The sequence below is a fragment of the Phaethon lepturus genome, unplaced genomic scaffold (assembly GCF_000687285.1).
Source record: "Phaethon lepturus isolate BGI_N335 unplaced genomic scaffold, ASM68728v1 scaffold12510, whole genome shotgun sequence".
NCBI lineage: Eukaryota > Metazoa > Chordata > Aves > Phaethontiformes > Phaethontidae > Phaethon > Phaethon lepturus.
In genome coordinates, this window is record NW_010509874.1 from 3,341 (window position 1) to 20,093 (window position 16,753).

The following is a 16,753-nucleotide window of genomic DNA, read 5'->3' on the forward strand; positions in this document are numbered from 1 at the left end:
AGAGTGAAGACTGTGTCTGATGAAGCCCCCACACAAGTCAGCATTCTGAGATGAAGACACCCCAGTTGGACAGTGCATTCTCTTCAGATCAGGCCACACTTGTGTAACTTGGGTTTCACTGAGAAGCATCTAGCCAGCTGAACCGTGCACTGAGAACCAGATGATTCTGCTCGGATGTGGGATTTTTGCTACGACCATCTGGCAGGGCACTTCAAATCTTAATGGTCACTGAAATTCTGGAGGAAACATCAGAAGTTAAAATGCCTTTTTCTGGGGGGTGTCACACTATGGACTCAGTTCACAGCTGCCTTGACATTTTATCAACAGGAGAAGGGAGCTGCACAATTCAGGATCAACACAGTAAATACTGAATGACAAACTAGTTGGCCACACCACTGCTTCAGTATAGTTGATCTCAGTAACAGAGATCTCCAGTGGTGTCTCTCTGTGGGGACATTTCCAGGGTGGTCTCTGCAGGATGAGGATTTTGCAGCTGGAGGAAGAGGAGAGAAGAGGACGCCCTAGCTGGAGAAATAAGAGCATCTGTGAAGAAGCTGGCTGAGCAGTGCAGGAGCTGCAAGAACATTTACTTGACTCCCTGTTTCTGAAGAAAGGTCAGCAGCAGCTATTGTGGTGTGGTGATGATTTATTCAGCCCAGCTGCTGATGAAGGTTTGGACAAAGCTGTAGGGCTTCCTCCTGCTTTTCGACAGTGACTCTGTTATTACACATAACAAGGAAACACCTCGAGGGGGTCAGGCAGGGAAACGTGCTTAATTTGAAACCCAGCTGCTGAAACGGTGTCAGCACTGGTGGAGCAGCAGCAGAGACCGGAGGGCAGTGTTGTGGCTGTGTGCTGCAGCCTTCAGCATCCCCTCCGGCATTTCTCAGCCTGAAAGTTAGCTCTGAAATGTACGTTGACCACTCAAGGGATCCAGCGACTGGTTGGTTTGCTTCTGTGTTATTACACAGAATGTTATATGTTAGCCCATAGGGGCTACATGCAGAATTTAATTTATTAGTAAATCAGAGAGAACTGGTCAATTATACTAGATACTAGGATTCATTAGGCATTCAGGCTCCAAATAGGGCAGGTGGTCTTTAAAAAACAAGACAGCTCTTTTGGGTGTGCTTCTGTCTGCTACATCTCAAACACCAGTGAGGTGGTGTGATGTGCACACGTGTCAAGCTTTCAAAAGCAGCCAGCGTTGTGTTTTTGGTTGGGCAGCTGCTGGGATGTGCTGCATGCCGTCCAAGCGCAGCCTTCGCTCTGCGCAAACGTGGCACCTGCCCAGGGCCTGTCAAAGCCCTGTCTGTCAGCGGCACGGACGTTGCTCCTGTCAGTCAGCTCCGAAAAGGCCCACGTAGGTCATTCCTGAACCGTGTGTCACGGGTACATTGCCAGGCGCTGTGCAGCAGATGAGCTTGTCAGAGAGGTGCAGGGTGGACATGCTGCGTAGAAACAGATTGGCTAGTTCTTTTTTAATTTCCATTTCTTCAAGATGCTCCAGCCCTGGTCTGCGCCATTAGAAGTGTGACGCTCATCGGTGCCGGGCACAGCCTGGTGTGGGACGTGATATCATCACGCAGCCAAGATGGTGGCATTTAACTGGAAGGTGAGGATGTTTCACAATCATAAAGCAGTTTATTTCTGTTCTTTGAAGCAGGTGCATGTAAGATGTGCTTGGGTGGGTCCTGTGTTTAACGATGGTTTCCTTGCCTGGGTGAAGGTTGTTTAACTGCCACACTCTGTGCACCTCAGGGACAGAGGACTCGTTGTTGTCCTTTCCTGCCATACATGCTTGTGCCTTGTGGGCTGGCCCCAGTACTTGCTGGCACAACACTTCTGCCACAACTCTTCCTCCACAACTCTTCCTAAAGTGTCCTCACACCTTAGGCCTGAGCACAGTGCTGGTAGGCAAGTTCTGCTCTGCTTGCCTCTGCTCCTCCTGGCTTTCCTCTTTCCAGGCTTTTCTCTGGCTTCCTAGCTCCTCGCATTATGGGAGGGTGTTTTCTCCACTTTGTCATTTAGTGTATTGGGGCCATAAACACTCTGCAGGGTACATGTGTAAGCCACAGGAATGTTTGAGCAAGTATCTCATGTGTTAACAATTTTAACATGTTAAATCAAGCTGTTTATCAAGAAAGCAATCCTAACCCCAAGCCTTGGCTTTACCTTTCTGGTGTTGCAGAAATTAGAGGGGAGTGGCCTGATGTCAAAGGAAACGTGCAGCTTGTAGAGATCAGCGTTATAAAAGACTCTGTGATTTGTGGACTTTAAGGCAACACAATAATGGTGTATGAATACAAGGATTTTTCTAAATTCAGTAGTTTGACAATGGCCAAACAGATTTATGAGGTGCTGGAAGGCCTGCTAAGGGTACGGGGGGGTTCTGGGAGGCTTACTAAGGGGTAGCTGGCACTGTGAGCCTACTGTGAACCACTGAAAGACCGGAACGGTCCTGCTGGCCAGGTGGCTCTTTAAAACAGTGTGCAGGGAAGTTCATGTACCTTCAGTATCCTTTGGAATTGATATCTTTCACTGAGTGCCTGTGCTGCTCTTGTTATATTTGTGTTCTGAGTTCACAGTGTTATCTATTTGCATTTTATTTTCCACTCCATGTGCACTTAAAGTAGCATGCTTTTATAACACTGAAATATGTTGTGCAATTTCAGTAGTTCCAGACATTAAAACCTCCTGAAACTGAATCATTGGAGATTGTGGGTTTGTTTACTTTTCTTCCAGTTTAAAGGCCTCTGTCTATACCTTCGAGATCTGGGCAAGTTAACTGCAAAAATACCATGGATGAAAATTTCTAGGAGCACAAAAGTGTCTTTGGGAATCACATCTGATAGCTGATGTGCACAGATTCATCGCTCATGTGAGAATTGTTCAGAAGCATTACCACTGTTACAATTATGCTAAGATACTCAGTTCTTCCCCTTTTTCAGCTCTAGATTGTGCCAATATTTTGCTGCAAAGCACGCAAAAGCAACAAAGACCCGTTCAAAGGGTCTTCATATACAAACTTAAGTAGTGAACTTGTTCTTGTCCTTTCTCCTAGGCATTGATCTGCCTAGTTTAGAGTTTCCTACAGAAAAAAACCAAACATGAACAGAGGAGCATTACCATTGCTTTGAATAATGCTGTTGCTGTAGGAAGCTGTATAGCATCCCTGTAGATTCATTTTTATTGTCCAAGTGTTCCAGTAACTGCTTAAATATATTCTTTTGCATTTCAGGCTTTGGAGAATTTCCCATTGCTGATGTACATTTTGGCAGCTAAAACATTGATTCTTTGCTTAGCGTTTGCTGGAGTAAAAATGTACCAGAGCAAAAAAATTGAAGAAAAACTGAAGAGGGAACGTGAAGAGAAATTTAAAACAGAAGTAGAGAAGAAGGATGACTGAAGAGTCTCTCAGGTATAGAGTTTATTCAACATCCTGGTGTTTGATAATGGCATTGACATATTAATCCCATTATGTTTTGGCTTGGATACATTTCGATTGTGCAACTATACCACCATTATCTGAGTTCCTGTAATATTTGTCTCCTGCAATGCTTCAGCGTATCATGCCCATTCTTTGTAAGAACTGCGGTTGCCACCAGAAAACTTGGCAGCCATGTTTCGTGATTTAGGAGATCTTAGCACAGTATTCCTTCTCTGCTCTTGAATCTCCCTGAATTTTTATGCCCAACCAATTGCACAGGAAATCCTGATACATAAAGAGATGGTTAAATTGGCAAAAAATGCATGAGAAGCGGGACAGACAGGATGATGCAGTCAGACCTCTTGGCCTTAAATCACATAATTAAGTTAGAAAAGAATCATCCATTCCATGTTAGTTAAATACATGACAAGTTGTAGATAGTTTAGCTGGAAGGGCCAAATCTCATGCCTTGGAGCTTCCCAAGGTAATAGAAATGCTACAGGTTATACTATGTAACATCCACCATATATACTTCACTGAGAAAAATGGACATCTTTCTGCATAAAAGAGCAAAATGAACATTACAAAATTTCTTAAAAGTTTTGGGTTTTCATTCCTTGTGCACTGAATTCCGTCCCACTGTTTTCAAAGTTTAAGCAATCACTGCCTTATTAGATCAAGTCCATTAGCAAAAGGAGTGCTGACTAGTGCTAAGATTATATTCCCTGACTTGTTTGATATGTGGTTTTTGTATCAGTTCGTTTCACATCTCTCTGTTCTGCAGCAAAATGGGAATTCTATTCCTGCCTGCCCTTCGTAAGCTCAGTGGGAGTTTGATGCAATGTTACTCTTTATTAAACTAAAAAACTTACTTTCCCCTTTCGAGGTCATCACCTCACATATGAAGGGAGTTTTAGTTTTTATAAATGTTTACTAATTTTGATTTCAAACCTATCACTGTTTTATTTCATGCAACAGGGTTGGGAAATTGTGACTAGAAATGGGGCCCTGGAAATAACCATGGGAATGAAGCGGTTCATTCGCATAGGAAAAACAACAAAAACAAAGGCGTTTTTCAGTCTCCTGTTTACATCAGATTGAGGACTTATCTCTGGGCAGACTTGTGACATTTTAAACTCTTGTTTTAAATCAGTTTAGCTAGCCACTGGAAAATGCTGTGAGAACACTTCTTTCCATTTTTGCAGAGTAAGTCAGACAAATTAAGTTATATGGAGTTTTATAAATGCTCACAAGCTAAACAAATGAGAGAAGGGCTGCCCTGCAAGTGAGCAGGCCTGCTACTTGTAATGAGTAGACCATACCATGCTGTATGTGCAGCATTGGGTCCCAGGAAGTTCTGTTTGGAAGAGTCTGTAGCCCAAAGAACTGCTGCATACCCTAAATGCTGGGTAACGAGCTCATCCCACAAGGCCTCCTGTGTCCAGCACATGACATTGACCTTGCTGAATGACTGGCATTAAAGCATCTCTTGATTTCACAGAAAACACCCTAGTTGCCCAGTCACCCAGTGCTGCCCACCAGGGCACACACCAGGGGCCCAGTCCTTCCTAAATTCTGCCATCTCTTGGACTGTCAGCCATGTCTTCCTGTAACGGGATTGCGAGAAGGGGTGAATTCCACTACCCTAAAAACATTCTCCAGCGTCAGCACTGCAGAGCTGTGATTAGCTCTGACTGCAACGTGCCGTGTGCGCAGGCAGATTTAGCCCGTGTGCTGCCAGCATATCATGCCTGCTGTTCTCACTGCTGTTTCCCCACCCGGCAGGTTTTCTGACACTTGGCAGCTTGCATTGGATTCCTTTCCTGGGAGAACGAAGCCTTCCTGTAGATGAAGGATGTGTCAAAGGAGTAAAACCCTCAAGAGTAACATTTGCTTAAGCTGTATCTCAACTTTTTATACGTACAGCAAAATATCTAAGCCTCTATTTATGCAATAAAAAATCCTTTGTAAAAAAAAAAAAAGAGTAATGGCCTTGGTTGCTGCTTACTCAAATGCTACAGTTAGAACTGCAGGGGAGGCAGTTTTTCAGTACTAGCTGCAAGGAGGTGGCTGGTTTTAAAGAGAAAAATACTCGGAATCCATTATGGGTGTGTACAAGGTTCATGGACAGACAGAAGGTAATGGGGAGGGCTCTGTGCAACTTCTTCAGAGTAATTTCTTCTTGCAAGGGTGTAAATCTGAGACTTGTGGGTTGTTTCTTGAATCCAGGTGAGCAAAAGCAGGAGAGGAGCTTTTCTGGGCAGGTCTTTCTGAAACCACTTTCTGTCCCCAGGGCTTCCTTAGAGTAATGCAAATCACAGTGTCAGTATGAAAACCTTTGAGGAAGTTTCATGCTAGAGGCTTTCTTACGTTATTTTGCTATGCACGGTATCCGAGAACTGTGTATGGCTCTCTGTTTACTACTCGGCCTATGAAGCAGAGGGCATTTTCATTGCCATTACTAGCTGTTCCTGCTTGTGCAATAACACCAAATCCTGGAGAGTAAGCTAACTCGGTCATGGTAGGTTAATCAATAGAGCAGATTTTTTCCCCAGAAATAAAGGCTTAAGCATGTGTAGCAGTGCCAACAGGTATGTTTGCCTTCACATTTCCATTATAAAGCACTTCCTAGATCCTTGTATCTTCTGCAAGTTAAGGTGAAGCTGAAATCTCACAGTGGAGAGCAGAGAGGAGGGAAGAGGAGAGGTGGAGGGCCCTTGGAGAAGCCTTGGGAGCCCAGAAGGATGTGGCAGGCCTCTGGGATAGCTCGCTCCTGCCCTCTCCCTGTGGCTGCGGGCCGAGGTGCCTGCTGTGGTCACGCCAGCGCACGCTGCTGCAGTATCTCTTTCAAGTGCTAGCTGAGTAAGTTTGCGTGCAGCTGATGGAGCTGACGCTCAGACAGCTCTCTCTGTAGTGGAGTTGCTCACCGGGAACTGCAGTGATTTTTAAAATCTCGCTGTTCATGCGGTCACCTTGGTGACCGGGGAACGTAAATATTGCAGAAACCCATTCCTGGTATAAAGCAGTGTCCTTGCCACGGCAGTCTCAGGACTGACGAGGGAATTCATAGTGCCATTGTAAACCAGCAGTTTCCCTCTGCGGTCTCAGCAGTCTCTGTCTATGCAAAGGTAGAATTGAATGGTAATTTAATTAAGTGGCTCTGCGGTGTTCAGTGAGAACAGGCTCTGCTAACCACCTCCATTAAACAGCTATTGAGGGTAATGCACTGAGGTACTTAGCTAAGCTGAACGCCCGAACCTTAAGAGGAAATTGTCAGGCCTGTGTAGTGTCCACCAGCTTCAAAAGTAAGCAATGTCTTGGCTCCATGTAGTCACCGGTTGCCTTTGAATATTGGCCCCAATCTAGACTTTTCTAGACTCCCAACCAAGAGTAGATTTTTCTAGACCAATAGTAATAATAAGCTTTTTTTTTTAAAACTGAAATCAGAGGTATTATCCACTTCAATACAGTTGCTCTTTAAGCAGAATCAAAGGCATACAATCTCCCTTTAAAGCAAATCATTTAGCATCAAAGTAATTGGGCACCATTTAGCACCCAAAGCAATCAAAACTGGCATTAAAATTTGGAGGCCCTACCTACCTCACCAAACATGTACAAAGAAGCCTTTTTTTTGGTCCCTGGCTTGAATGGGGGAGGAAGCAGCTGTGAGGAGTCTCTTCAGAAGTCCTCCGCATCACCACCTTTTTGCTTCTACAACCAAATCAGAAAACCTCTTTCTATGTGTAAGACTTCAAATCTGGTCCAGCCTGGCTGCTTTTTTCCTTAACTTCAGAGTAGCACTACGGCACAGATAAACCCTAGAGCTTGTGAGGGGTGTCGCAGCAGGCTGATGTCCTAGAGTTTCCAAAATAAGAAGAGATCTCACCAATTCCCAAACCTGAATCAATATCTGTTCTCTGACATACCAGGGTAGAGTTTTGATCTATGCTATGACTGCATAGGTTTTACAGCAGGTTTTTTTACCCTTGGGCACCCTATGTGCCACAGTTTCAGCCTTAAACAAGAAAATATGCTGACACTGGGGGGAGACAGCAGCTCAGATTTGTTTCGGTTTCTTGTTCAGCTGGGGGCCTCGAAGTCTGGTTTCTTATTGAAAGAAAGGTTATACGATTAGTCCTGCCAAGTTTGAAAGAGGAATAGAGAATTCAATTTGATTGAGTTTCTGCAAGTGAGAGGAGGCAGCAGGTCGAGAGCCTTGAAGCACTCAGTGTGTATGAGTGTGCAGCTTGTTAGAGACAGCAGGGGATCTACACAGGATCCTCTTGTAGATGTTCCTGTCCCAAAAAGCAAGCCAGGCCACATTCTTCCAGTGCCTACGGAACTAGAGTCTCTCCTTCTCCCCCATTCCATAAAATTATTCTTTTCAAAAAGAGCATTCATGTTGTAGATATGGGCAGCTTAACCTTATGCAGTACCTCACTTGCACAGGTCTTTCACTGTCGGATGTTGTCATTGTCACCAGTGCCAAGTGTTGAAGACAAAATAAAAGGATTATTGGCTTTTAAACTTCTCATGCTTGCACCTTTAGGCTTTCTTTTACTGACATGAAGGCCGTGTGTTTTTAAACAAAAGCTGAAATTCTTGTCTAATAATAAAGAAAGGAGCTGTTGGGATTTTAAGGGGGAAAAAAATACCTCTTACAGGTTCTGAGATGACTTAAATGGCTGCTGGAATAGAGCTCTTGCAGCCTGAAGGAGCCCAGTGGCTGTGGGATATCTGTGGTCCTTAAAGTGAAAAATAAGTGAAGAAGCATTCAACGGGACTGTTTTCTCATTATCCCTTTTAGACTTTGGCTGAAATGAACTCAGCTTGGTTTTAGTACCACTGAACACTTCCAGTCTGAAGGCCACGAGACTTTTACCAGAAACACAACAGCGCTGCTGCTGGAAGAAGGCAGGGCTCCCTGAGCAGCGCCCCAGGGCAGCAGCAATTGCTCTTGAGCCATCGTGCTGCAAGTCGAGGAGCTAAATATTTTTTAGCTCTTCCAAGAGCCTCACATGCAAATGAGTATTTCCAACATTTCCTTCCTCAGTTTTTCTCTTGGGGGTCAGCAATTCCAGCTGTTTTTTCTTACTTTTCTCAGTAAAGACACTGCAAATGTTCTGTCTGAAGTAGTGTCCTTCATGGTTCTCCTTGATCCCAGCTCTAACCTGTCAGCATCACTGCCTACACTCAGTCAGCATCTCTGCCTACCGGCTGACTGCCAACCCCCTCGGCTCGGGCCAAAGAAAGAGGAGCACTGCGGCAAGTTCTCGTAGCCCCCCTTCCAGCTCTGTCATGGGAGAAACCAGTAGACTAAGCTGAAAAAAACCTCTCTTGTTTCAGCCTTCACCAATTCTTCACAGTCTTTGCAAAATTGCTTCCAAAGATGCATCAATTTGCTGCATCCTCTCCCTGTTTATTAGCTACATACTAACCTCAACCTTCAAGTCAAGTTTAGTGAGGAGCCGAGAGACCTCACGTGAAGGAGCTGATTACCCTGTGACAGCCTTGTGTCTGACATGCTCCCAATCACACGGAAAACACACCTAGCTATATGGCTGTGCAAGTGTACAACCCACATGAGTGTGTGGAGACAGATCAGGTAAAATTTCTTAAACTTGAGTTTACGTTTCCTGCCTGGACATGTGCCAGAAGCCAGTTTCAGACAGGCTGTCTCTAAGCGACTGCCAGGTTTGGGGACTCTGAGGTGGCTGGATGTTTACATACAACCCACATCACAGTTTGGCTTTCGAAGCTGGTTTGTCTTGGCCACTGGAGCAAGCCCAGCATATCATCTAGGCTCAGCTGGACCTTGACTGGTGTATGTGTGTACAGTCTTGGGTATCTTGGTATCTTGGGATAATCAGAGGACCAGCTGGCCCTTCTCCATCTGGTAACAGAAATACCCGGTAGTTGCCAGAACAGTTATCCCCATAGCAAGTGGGCTCCTCATGTGTTCCTGTAAAGAGAAAGCTTTTTTGGGCTCAAATAAGGGATTAGGCATGTATTCATGTCTATGTCCAATGTGGCATCAATTTCTCCCTCTTTGAATCTGATAAAAGAGCTATCAAAAATGTATGTGTGTACCAGCGTCAAAGGCTGTGCCTCACCACGAGACTGCTTCCAGTCTATCCAGAGGCTCTTGAGATGGCTGTCACAGAGCAGAGAATGTATATAGCTGCTTCCCGTGGATCACTAGAAACACAGCATGGCTAACTATCCTTTTTTATTAGTTCCCTTTTTTCCTGGGCTTCCTCATATTGGTTGGTTTTGCTCTCCAATGCCTTAGTTTCTGGTAGTGTGGCACCTTCCCAGTCCTACGGCTCTTTTGATTTGCTGTCACTCATATTGCTCTGGTCTAAATTCAGACTGATTCCCTGGCTTAGTGTTTCTCATTGATTTTTAGACCTAGCCAATAAGAAATGTCAGACACTGACAGCTAAGTGCAGTTTAAGTCATATAAATGAGTCTGGCCCTTACATGTATTTGTTTTCTAAAACAGTTTTATCATTTTGCCTTTCTTACATAGAATATTGTCCCTGTATCCCTCCTTCTTTCCTCTGTGCCTTTCTCTCCATACCTCCTTCACATGGTGGTTGCAGAAGGCAATTTCAAGGAACAGGTTCACAGAGACAGAGGCTGGACTTTGAGTGATGTTGATTGCCTTCCCACTACCTAGCAAGCTCTTGGGCACAGCACCAAATGGGCCTCACTCTGCCTGCTCAGTGACAAGCTCACACCTTGTGTCCCACCATTACATCCCTGGCTTTTGCCCCAGGTGCATTTGTCCCATTTGTACCCTGGCTTGCAGCGTGCTGTTAGATCAGAGGACTTGAAAATAGGGGGCAAAAAGTATATTGAGCCCATCATTACAGGCCTGCTTCATGAGCTGGAGGAAAACAAATGTTTTTTCCCATGAAGACAAGGCTTGGAAAAGCATTGAGAAGTAATTAGTCAATGAGACATCATGAAAATTCAGGTGATTTGCATTCCAGCTAGCTTAGAGCAGAGGGACATCTGTTATAGCTTCTTCATCAACATATGCATTTGCATCTCCTCTTTACGCAAAGATACTTAAATCATTTTATTTTAGTGGTGCATTTCAGTCACACAGAGAGAATCGTGAGTGGGGACAAAGAGATTTGCTTTGACATCCTGAAATGGTCAAGTGTACTGAGCATCACTACAAGGACTATTGCTTGTAAACCTAATGAAATAATAGGTATTTAAAATCTTACCAAGAAGATATTAGACTCATGCATGCTATTTCAAGTGCTCTTGAATAAGGTGCATGCTATTTGGTAACATCCTCCTATTAGCTTGTTTAGTCATATGTTAAAGGAATTGCTTGTCATCCTAAATTACCAGTTGAGTCAGACTGCATGAGCCACAATATTTTTCTTCAGTACAAAGGGTTACAACGTTTTGTAGAAAACATGGTTTGTAATTACCCTTCTGCAGCAGCAAAGGGGGAGGGAGGAAGAAAGAAAAGAAAGAACTCAGCTCAGAGGACTTTATATAAAATACCAAAGTTCATTTGATTTCAGACTCGGTTCTTTTTCCTGCTCACAGGTTTCCATACACACTGAATAGAAAAGTTTTGCCAGCCCTCAAACTCCCAGCGGGAGGCTGGGAAGAGTGAAGGTGTTTAGCGAGGCTTTCCCAGCCCTTTGCAGGGAAAGGATGTTTTTCCCTTGCTCTCTGGGAAATGCAGCACCAAACACTTCCTCTTTTCTCATGCCTGTTGCCTTGAAACCCTTTATGGAGACTTCACCCTCGTTTTATCAAATAAAAACCAGGAAAGACCAATATATTCCTGTGACAGAAATTACTTTGTTTTACTACTTCTTCATTGCTAAAATGGATGGAAAGCAGGTGATTCTGTGCCTGGGCCCATGGACTCCACTGCGAATTAGGGATGGCAGAAGACACACCCTACCAATGAAGAAATGTGGCAATGCTGTGGCCCTAAACCCGCAGCTGCGTAAGCAAGGGCAGCAGAGACTGGTAAGGCTGAGCTGCGGTGAGGCAGCAGTCCGGGACTGTGCTCCGTTCAGGTTTGGTCTCGTTCTTCTTCATGTGAATCCAGAACACAGCAATGAAGTCATCGGGTTTGTGCTGATTTGACTATAGCACACTGTTACTTCTCCCCAGTCGTATAGTGCAGTGTCATCGGGTGAAGGTAAACAGTAATTGGGAAAATGGGTTGTGCATCATTTGTTTCTTAAGAAAACCAAGCTAGTGTGCAATTACTGCCTATCCTTGTGGTATAAAGAGGCACCGGACCTATTTCTTTCCTCATGCTGGTTTCACATCACTTCATATTCATCGATATTTAGTGGAGCAATTGCTGCTTCAAGCCAATGGCAAATTATGTTCAGGGACATGATACCAGAACAATAAAAACATTCCTGCCCCTCTCTAGTCTCTCCTCGTTTACCCCCCACTCTTTCTACCTTGCATTTGAAGCACCTAATTTTCCATTCTCTGCTACGTCCATATTTGTAAAAAATGAGCAGATGTTTTTGCTGAATATGAAGCTGAGAAAAGATGGTTATTTCATCTCAGCTCTAGAGAATTACATGCGTGGATTCTTCTGAAGGTAGATGAGACTCCCTTTTTTAGATATCTCTCTGCCACACCAAATTGCAATGCTTGTTTCGATGGTTTCCACACACAGGAGAAAAGCTGCACAGATTTGCCTGAGTGTATTGAAATGTTTTATTGAACCTGTGAATCATCTCATAACTTATTTCTTTTATGTTTTTATGGTCTTACTTCTCTGTCTTAGAAGTACACAATAAACACATATCCAGTAATGAGCAACATAGAGAATGTAAATTAGGAGCCACTTTCCAAAAAAAATGAAGTATTCAATGAACTTGAAAAGCTGCACATTTAAAACTGCTGTTAAGAAATACTACCTTGCATCACTCATAAATAATCTTTTGAACTCCATTCAGTGATAAATCATTGTATCTCTGTAATGGGTGTCATGGATAAAGAAAATCTCAAACGATGAGTGCAGTATTTTATCCTGAGAGACTGAACTCTTCATGCTTTAAGGCCTGAACCAACTACTAATTGTTAGGCTTCTGAAACGAACTTCCCTTTTAGAAAGATTTCTTTCACCTTTCACTGAAATGTCTATTGCAGACCACTGTTGGAAGCAAGGTACTGGGTGTAATGAACTACTGAGCTGACATCAGATATTAATGCCTATATTATGGGAAAGTTGCATTAAATTCTTCAGAATTTTTTGAGCTGTGGACTCTGATGTCAGTCACGGTCCAGCATATTCCCTGCTCAGGAGCAGATCTCCCATTTGGGTCAAAGACAGGCCTGACCTGCAGAATTAATTTTGCACCCCAGTCTTTCTCAAAATTGAGGGCATTTACATCTGAGGCATGATGTCATGACTCCCATGACAGAGGAATTTATGCAAAAGGCTGGCTAAACTGAATCTTAGGCGTGCTTTGGCCCATTTTTGTTGATACAGCAAATTAACTGTCCCTTCCCAGCGCAAGCATAGTGCATATCAACCTAATCCTGGAATACACCTAAAATGAAACATACAGATTTAAAGTGATCTTTTTTATTAGTGCTATTGACATGTGATTTTTTAGACTGACACCTTTTGAAGGAAAGAGCCCAGCAGAGCTGGAATAGGGTAACTCATTCAAAACACATCTGAGGCCTGACTGCAGGAAGAACCGTTCAAGAAAGTGTGTCAAGGTAGTAGTTCTCCCATCTCTTCACTCTGTTAATCACTACCTTCCATTTGTTTGGGGTCATCTTCTCTATTCCTTTAACAATCAAGTCATTGAAGAGGATACACCTGTAGGAACAGGTCCTCTCAATAGACCTCGGGCAAAATCTTTCCTGTTGTTTATGATAAACCATTTCAAAGACGACCAGGCAACATCCATAGGGTAGAGGTAGTTGTAAGACGAAGGCACAAGAAGAAGCTTATGGCCATTGGCTCTAGCAACTTCAGGGCGACACTCAGCGCTGGACATGTAGGTCACTGGTGGGATTGGCGGCAGAGTTCCCATCTCCAGCTCCTTGCTGTCTTTTGCCCCGACACGCATCGGCTGCCTTTTGTCCCTTGTCACAATTATGCACTTCCCATAGGAGGTGGTCAAAGAATCACACAGCTCCTGAAAGATACTGTTCTGCTGGCGGATGGGCAGATCACCCCTCAAGAGCAGCTTGTACCTCCAGGGCACCACCCACCCTTGGCTGCTGCTAGCGTGAACAAGTGTCCATACTGGCCAGCGCAGGCTGGCCTCCTCGGTTACTGTTTCTCCTGTTATAAGACTTTCTGGAATATCTGTTTCCCCTAAAAAACCAGTGTTGAAACCGTTAAGCTGCAGTGTCCTCAGAGCTCTTAAATACTGCAGGCACTGCCTCTTTGAAGTAGCATCAAAGCAGCCCCCATGAATTATGTGCCTGAGAAGCGGGTTTGTGACGTGCTGCATGTTGGCATCTCAAGGCTCGGGGCGCTCATGGATCTCACAATGCGGCCGTTGCCCCGGCGTTACCCCACGGTGTCACACCCAACCGGTGGCAGCACCAGTAGGGCCTCGCAGCAGGCTCATCAAAAGGCGTCTTGGAGAACAAAAGTCCCATCAGGCTGGGTAGGCTGCAACTGTGCAGCTGGTGGCTTCTGGTCAGGACATTGCTCATCTTGGATATCGTGGTTCCTTCTCTGACAGCACTGAGTGGGTGCTTGGGTGCTGTGTTCTGTGTGGGCCAGCCAGGCACTGCCAGAAGGAGTCCAGAGGGGTGGGGATGTGGCAGAAGAAGCTGCATGGAGTAATGGAAAGTGAGACAACACCTGACCTTTGAGACCAGGGGTAGAAACCATTCCTTCCCTCCCTGGCAAGTGTGTGACCTCATGGAAGATGTGGCCTTGACATCCCCCCCAGGTGGAGGAGAGGGCTGAACCCCCGGTGTGTTGTTATGGGGGCACAGAGGACCTCTGGACCCCCACACAATCCTCTCTTGACAGGCAGGCACAATCCCAGCAGCGCTGCGAGGTGATGCCTTGTGCCCAGCGCCCAACAGCACGGCAGCGTGCGCGAGATCCACCATGCTCTGCCCGCCCGGCTCCAGACCTCAGAGAGGGGAAAGAATAAGTGTCGCCTCAAATGTGGCTTCAGGGTGAGGTATTTTTAGGAGTAATTTGGTTTCTAGAGTTCCCTTAGCTTCCCACTTTGTGCACCTGCTTCTCCATTTTGTGCTGACCCTACTGACGAAGCCCCGAGGGACCGACGCTGACACTGTTGCCACCTCCAAGGGTGAGCAACACCTTCAGAGATGTGGAAGGGATTGTGAGGGAAAAAGATTGCTCGTGTGGTGTTATGCAAACACCCAGGCTGAAATGAAGGTCAGAGCAGAAGGCTGGGCAGGTACCACCCTGCTACCATGGCAAGTCAAACGGGGGCATGGGGGCATGTGGCAAAGCGAGGGCTGCAGCCGGCCTGGGGAGCAGGAACAGTCAGGGGGAGATGTGTGCACGCGTGTGTGCAAGCGTGCGTGCAAGCGTGCACAGGCGTACCAAGGGCAGCAAGCGTCTGGCTGGGGAAGGTTGCGGAGCAGCAGAAAGTGACGACTATTTTGACCTGTCTGGTTTCTTACCTGTCCCTCCTCCTCCCTACGGATGCACGTGCAGAATTATTACTGCAGGAACAAGCTTGTCAGTACGAGACTGTTAAATCGCTCACACTTGTCCGTACCTACAAAGCTGGGAGTAGACGCTGGCAGCATCATCAGCCTGCCACATGGCGGGGAACAGCAGAAACGTGTAAGTCCCTGATGACAGCATGCATTTCCTTGCCCACCTTTGAAACTGAGATACCCCACGGTCTGTGCTGTTGCCTCTGGAACAGCTTTCCTTCCCCCGAGCACATGGGGAAACTGAAGTCAAAAGATGTCTGAACAGGAACATGGCCAGCGGTGTCTGATCAGCCGTCTGGATGCTCTCCTTGCTGAGGCAGATGAGTGACGGGGCATGTCATGTTAGTAGTATCACATGGAAAGCAGAAGCCTGGAAACTGCGTTTAAGAAGGGGGATATACCCCCAGAAAGAAGCCTTTATGGTCTAACGATTAGCCAGATGAAAAATGATGGCAGAGTCAGACTGTACACATATGAAAAAAATTCCTTGAATATGCAGTACATAGTCATATGAGAATGCAACATAACATTGACCTATCTTTATTAGCATTTCACACTGTGGTATACCTTTCTCTTTTAGTGTTAACTTTTGTCCTCAATAAATACATACCAGGAGCATAAGCTGACTTGAGTAGTCCTACTGGAGTTATTGAATACTTATTAATTTTGAAAAGCGCACATATTTAGAGGCCTGATTAGGGTCTGAGGTCCCCCAAAATGCTGATCTAGAGACCTCACTGTTCAGCAACTGGATGTAAAGTGTCAAAAGAACTACCTGTAAAGAAATGTTATTCCCTAATTTTCCTTGGTGTCTGTGATCAGCATCCTATCCGTGACACCCACTGGAACCGCAGATCATATTCCCTGTTACCTAAATTGAAGGTGTCGTTTCCTTCTCTCCTCTACAGAGAGGATTTACTAAATTGTGCATGAGTTGGAGCATGCCATGTTTGAGACAGACACAAAAAGGGCACGTCTCTTCCGTTACTCTTGCTTTTTAGCTATCTTCTAATTGTGAGTGGATACCAGTAGGAAACAGAGCAGGCGAGCAACTGCAGTAGCAGCCAGGCAGGGTCCCTGGGTACAAGAGTGAAGTAAGGGCTTCCCCTCTCCCACCTCATCCTCTCCTCCCCGACCAGGCTTGTCCCTGAGGCCTCCTGGCCATGCCAGGCCACGGACGGCTCTAACGCTGCCCTCCTCGCCCCTCTCAAACCCGCCCCTGCCGCCCTCACCAGTGGCAAGCGGCAGCTCTGTGCCGGAAAGCCGTGGTGCCCAGCCCATTTGTGTGCGCTGAGACTGCTCCGTGAGGCAACCCAAAGCACACTGGCAGCGGTCAGGAGATGCGCTTCAAAAGCATGGTCCTCCTCTGAACTCGTGTAGGTGTAGCTGGGGTTGCCCGGGAAAACAAGGCTTGATGTTCTTCAGTTCAGACCCCCTAAAGCAAACAGTCCCGAAGCTGTTCCTCTGTCTCTCCAGCCTTTGAAACCGTTCCCCTGTCTCTCCAGCCTTTTGTGTTTTTGCAGCACCAAGCGAAAAGCTGAGAGACAAAGGCAGCCCGCTGCCTTATGCCGAGCACTTGTCCGTGCTTTCCTGTGCTGATGAAGGCACTTAGCAAGGTGGATGAGGCGGGTGCAAAAC

General features: G+C 45.6%; 2 protein-coding genes across 2 annotated transcripts; one reads left to right on the plus strand and one right to left on the minus strand.

Annotated features, from left to right (window-relative positions):
* Window positions 1–1,594: 1,594 nt before the first annotated feature.
* On the plus strand, window positions 1,595–3,409 carry SMIM11 (small integral membrane protein 11). The gene is made up of 2 exons (XM_010289500.1): window positions 1,595–1,615; window positions 3,242–3,409. Exons 1-2 carry the CDS (start codon window positions 1,595–1,597, stop codon window positions 3,407–3,409), a joined length of 189 nt encoding a protein of 62 aa, XP_010287802.1.
* A 9,741-nt stretch (window positions 3,410–13,150) lies between these two features.
* Window positions 13,151–13,914, minus strand: LOC104622802 (chromosome unknown open reading frame, human C21orf140). Its single transcript, XM_010289722.1, is given in 2 exon segments — window positions 13,151–13,314; window positions 13,317–13,914. Coding segments are annotated over 2 exon segments (762 nt in total).
* Window positions 13,915–16,753: the final 2,839 nt, after the last annotated feature.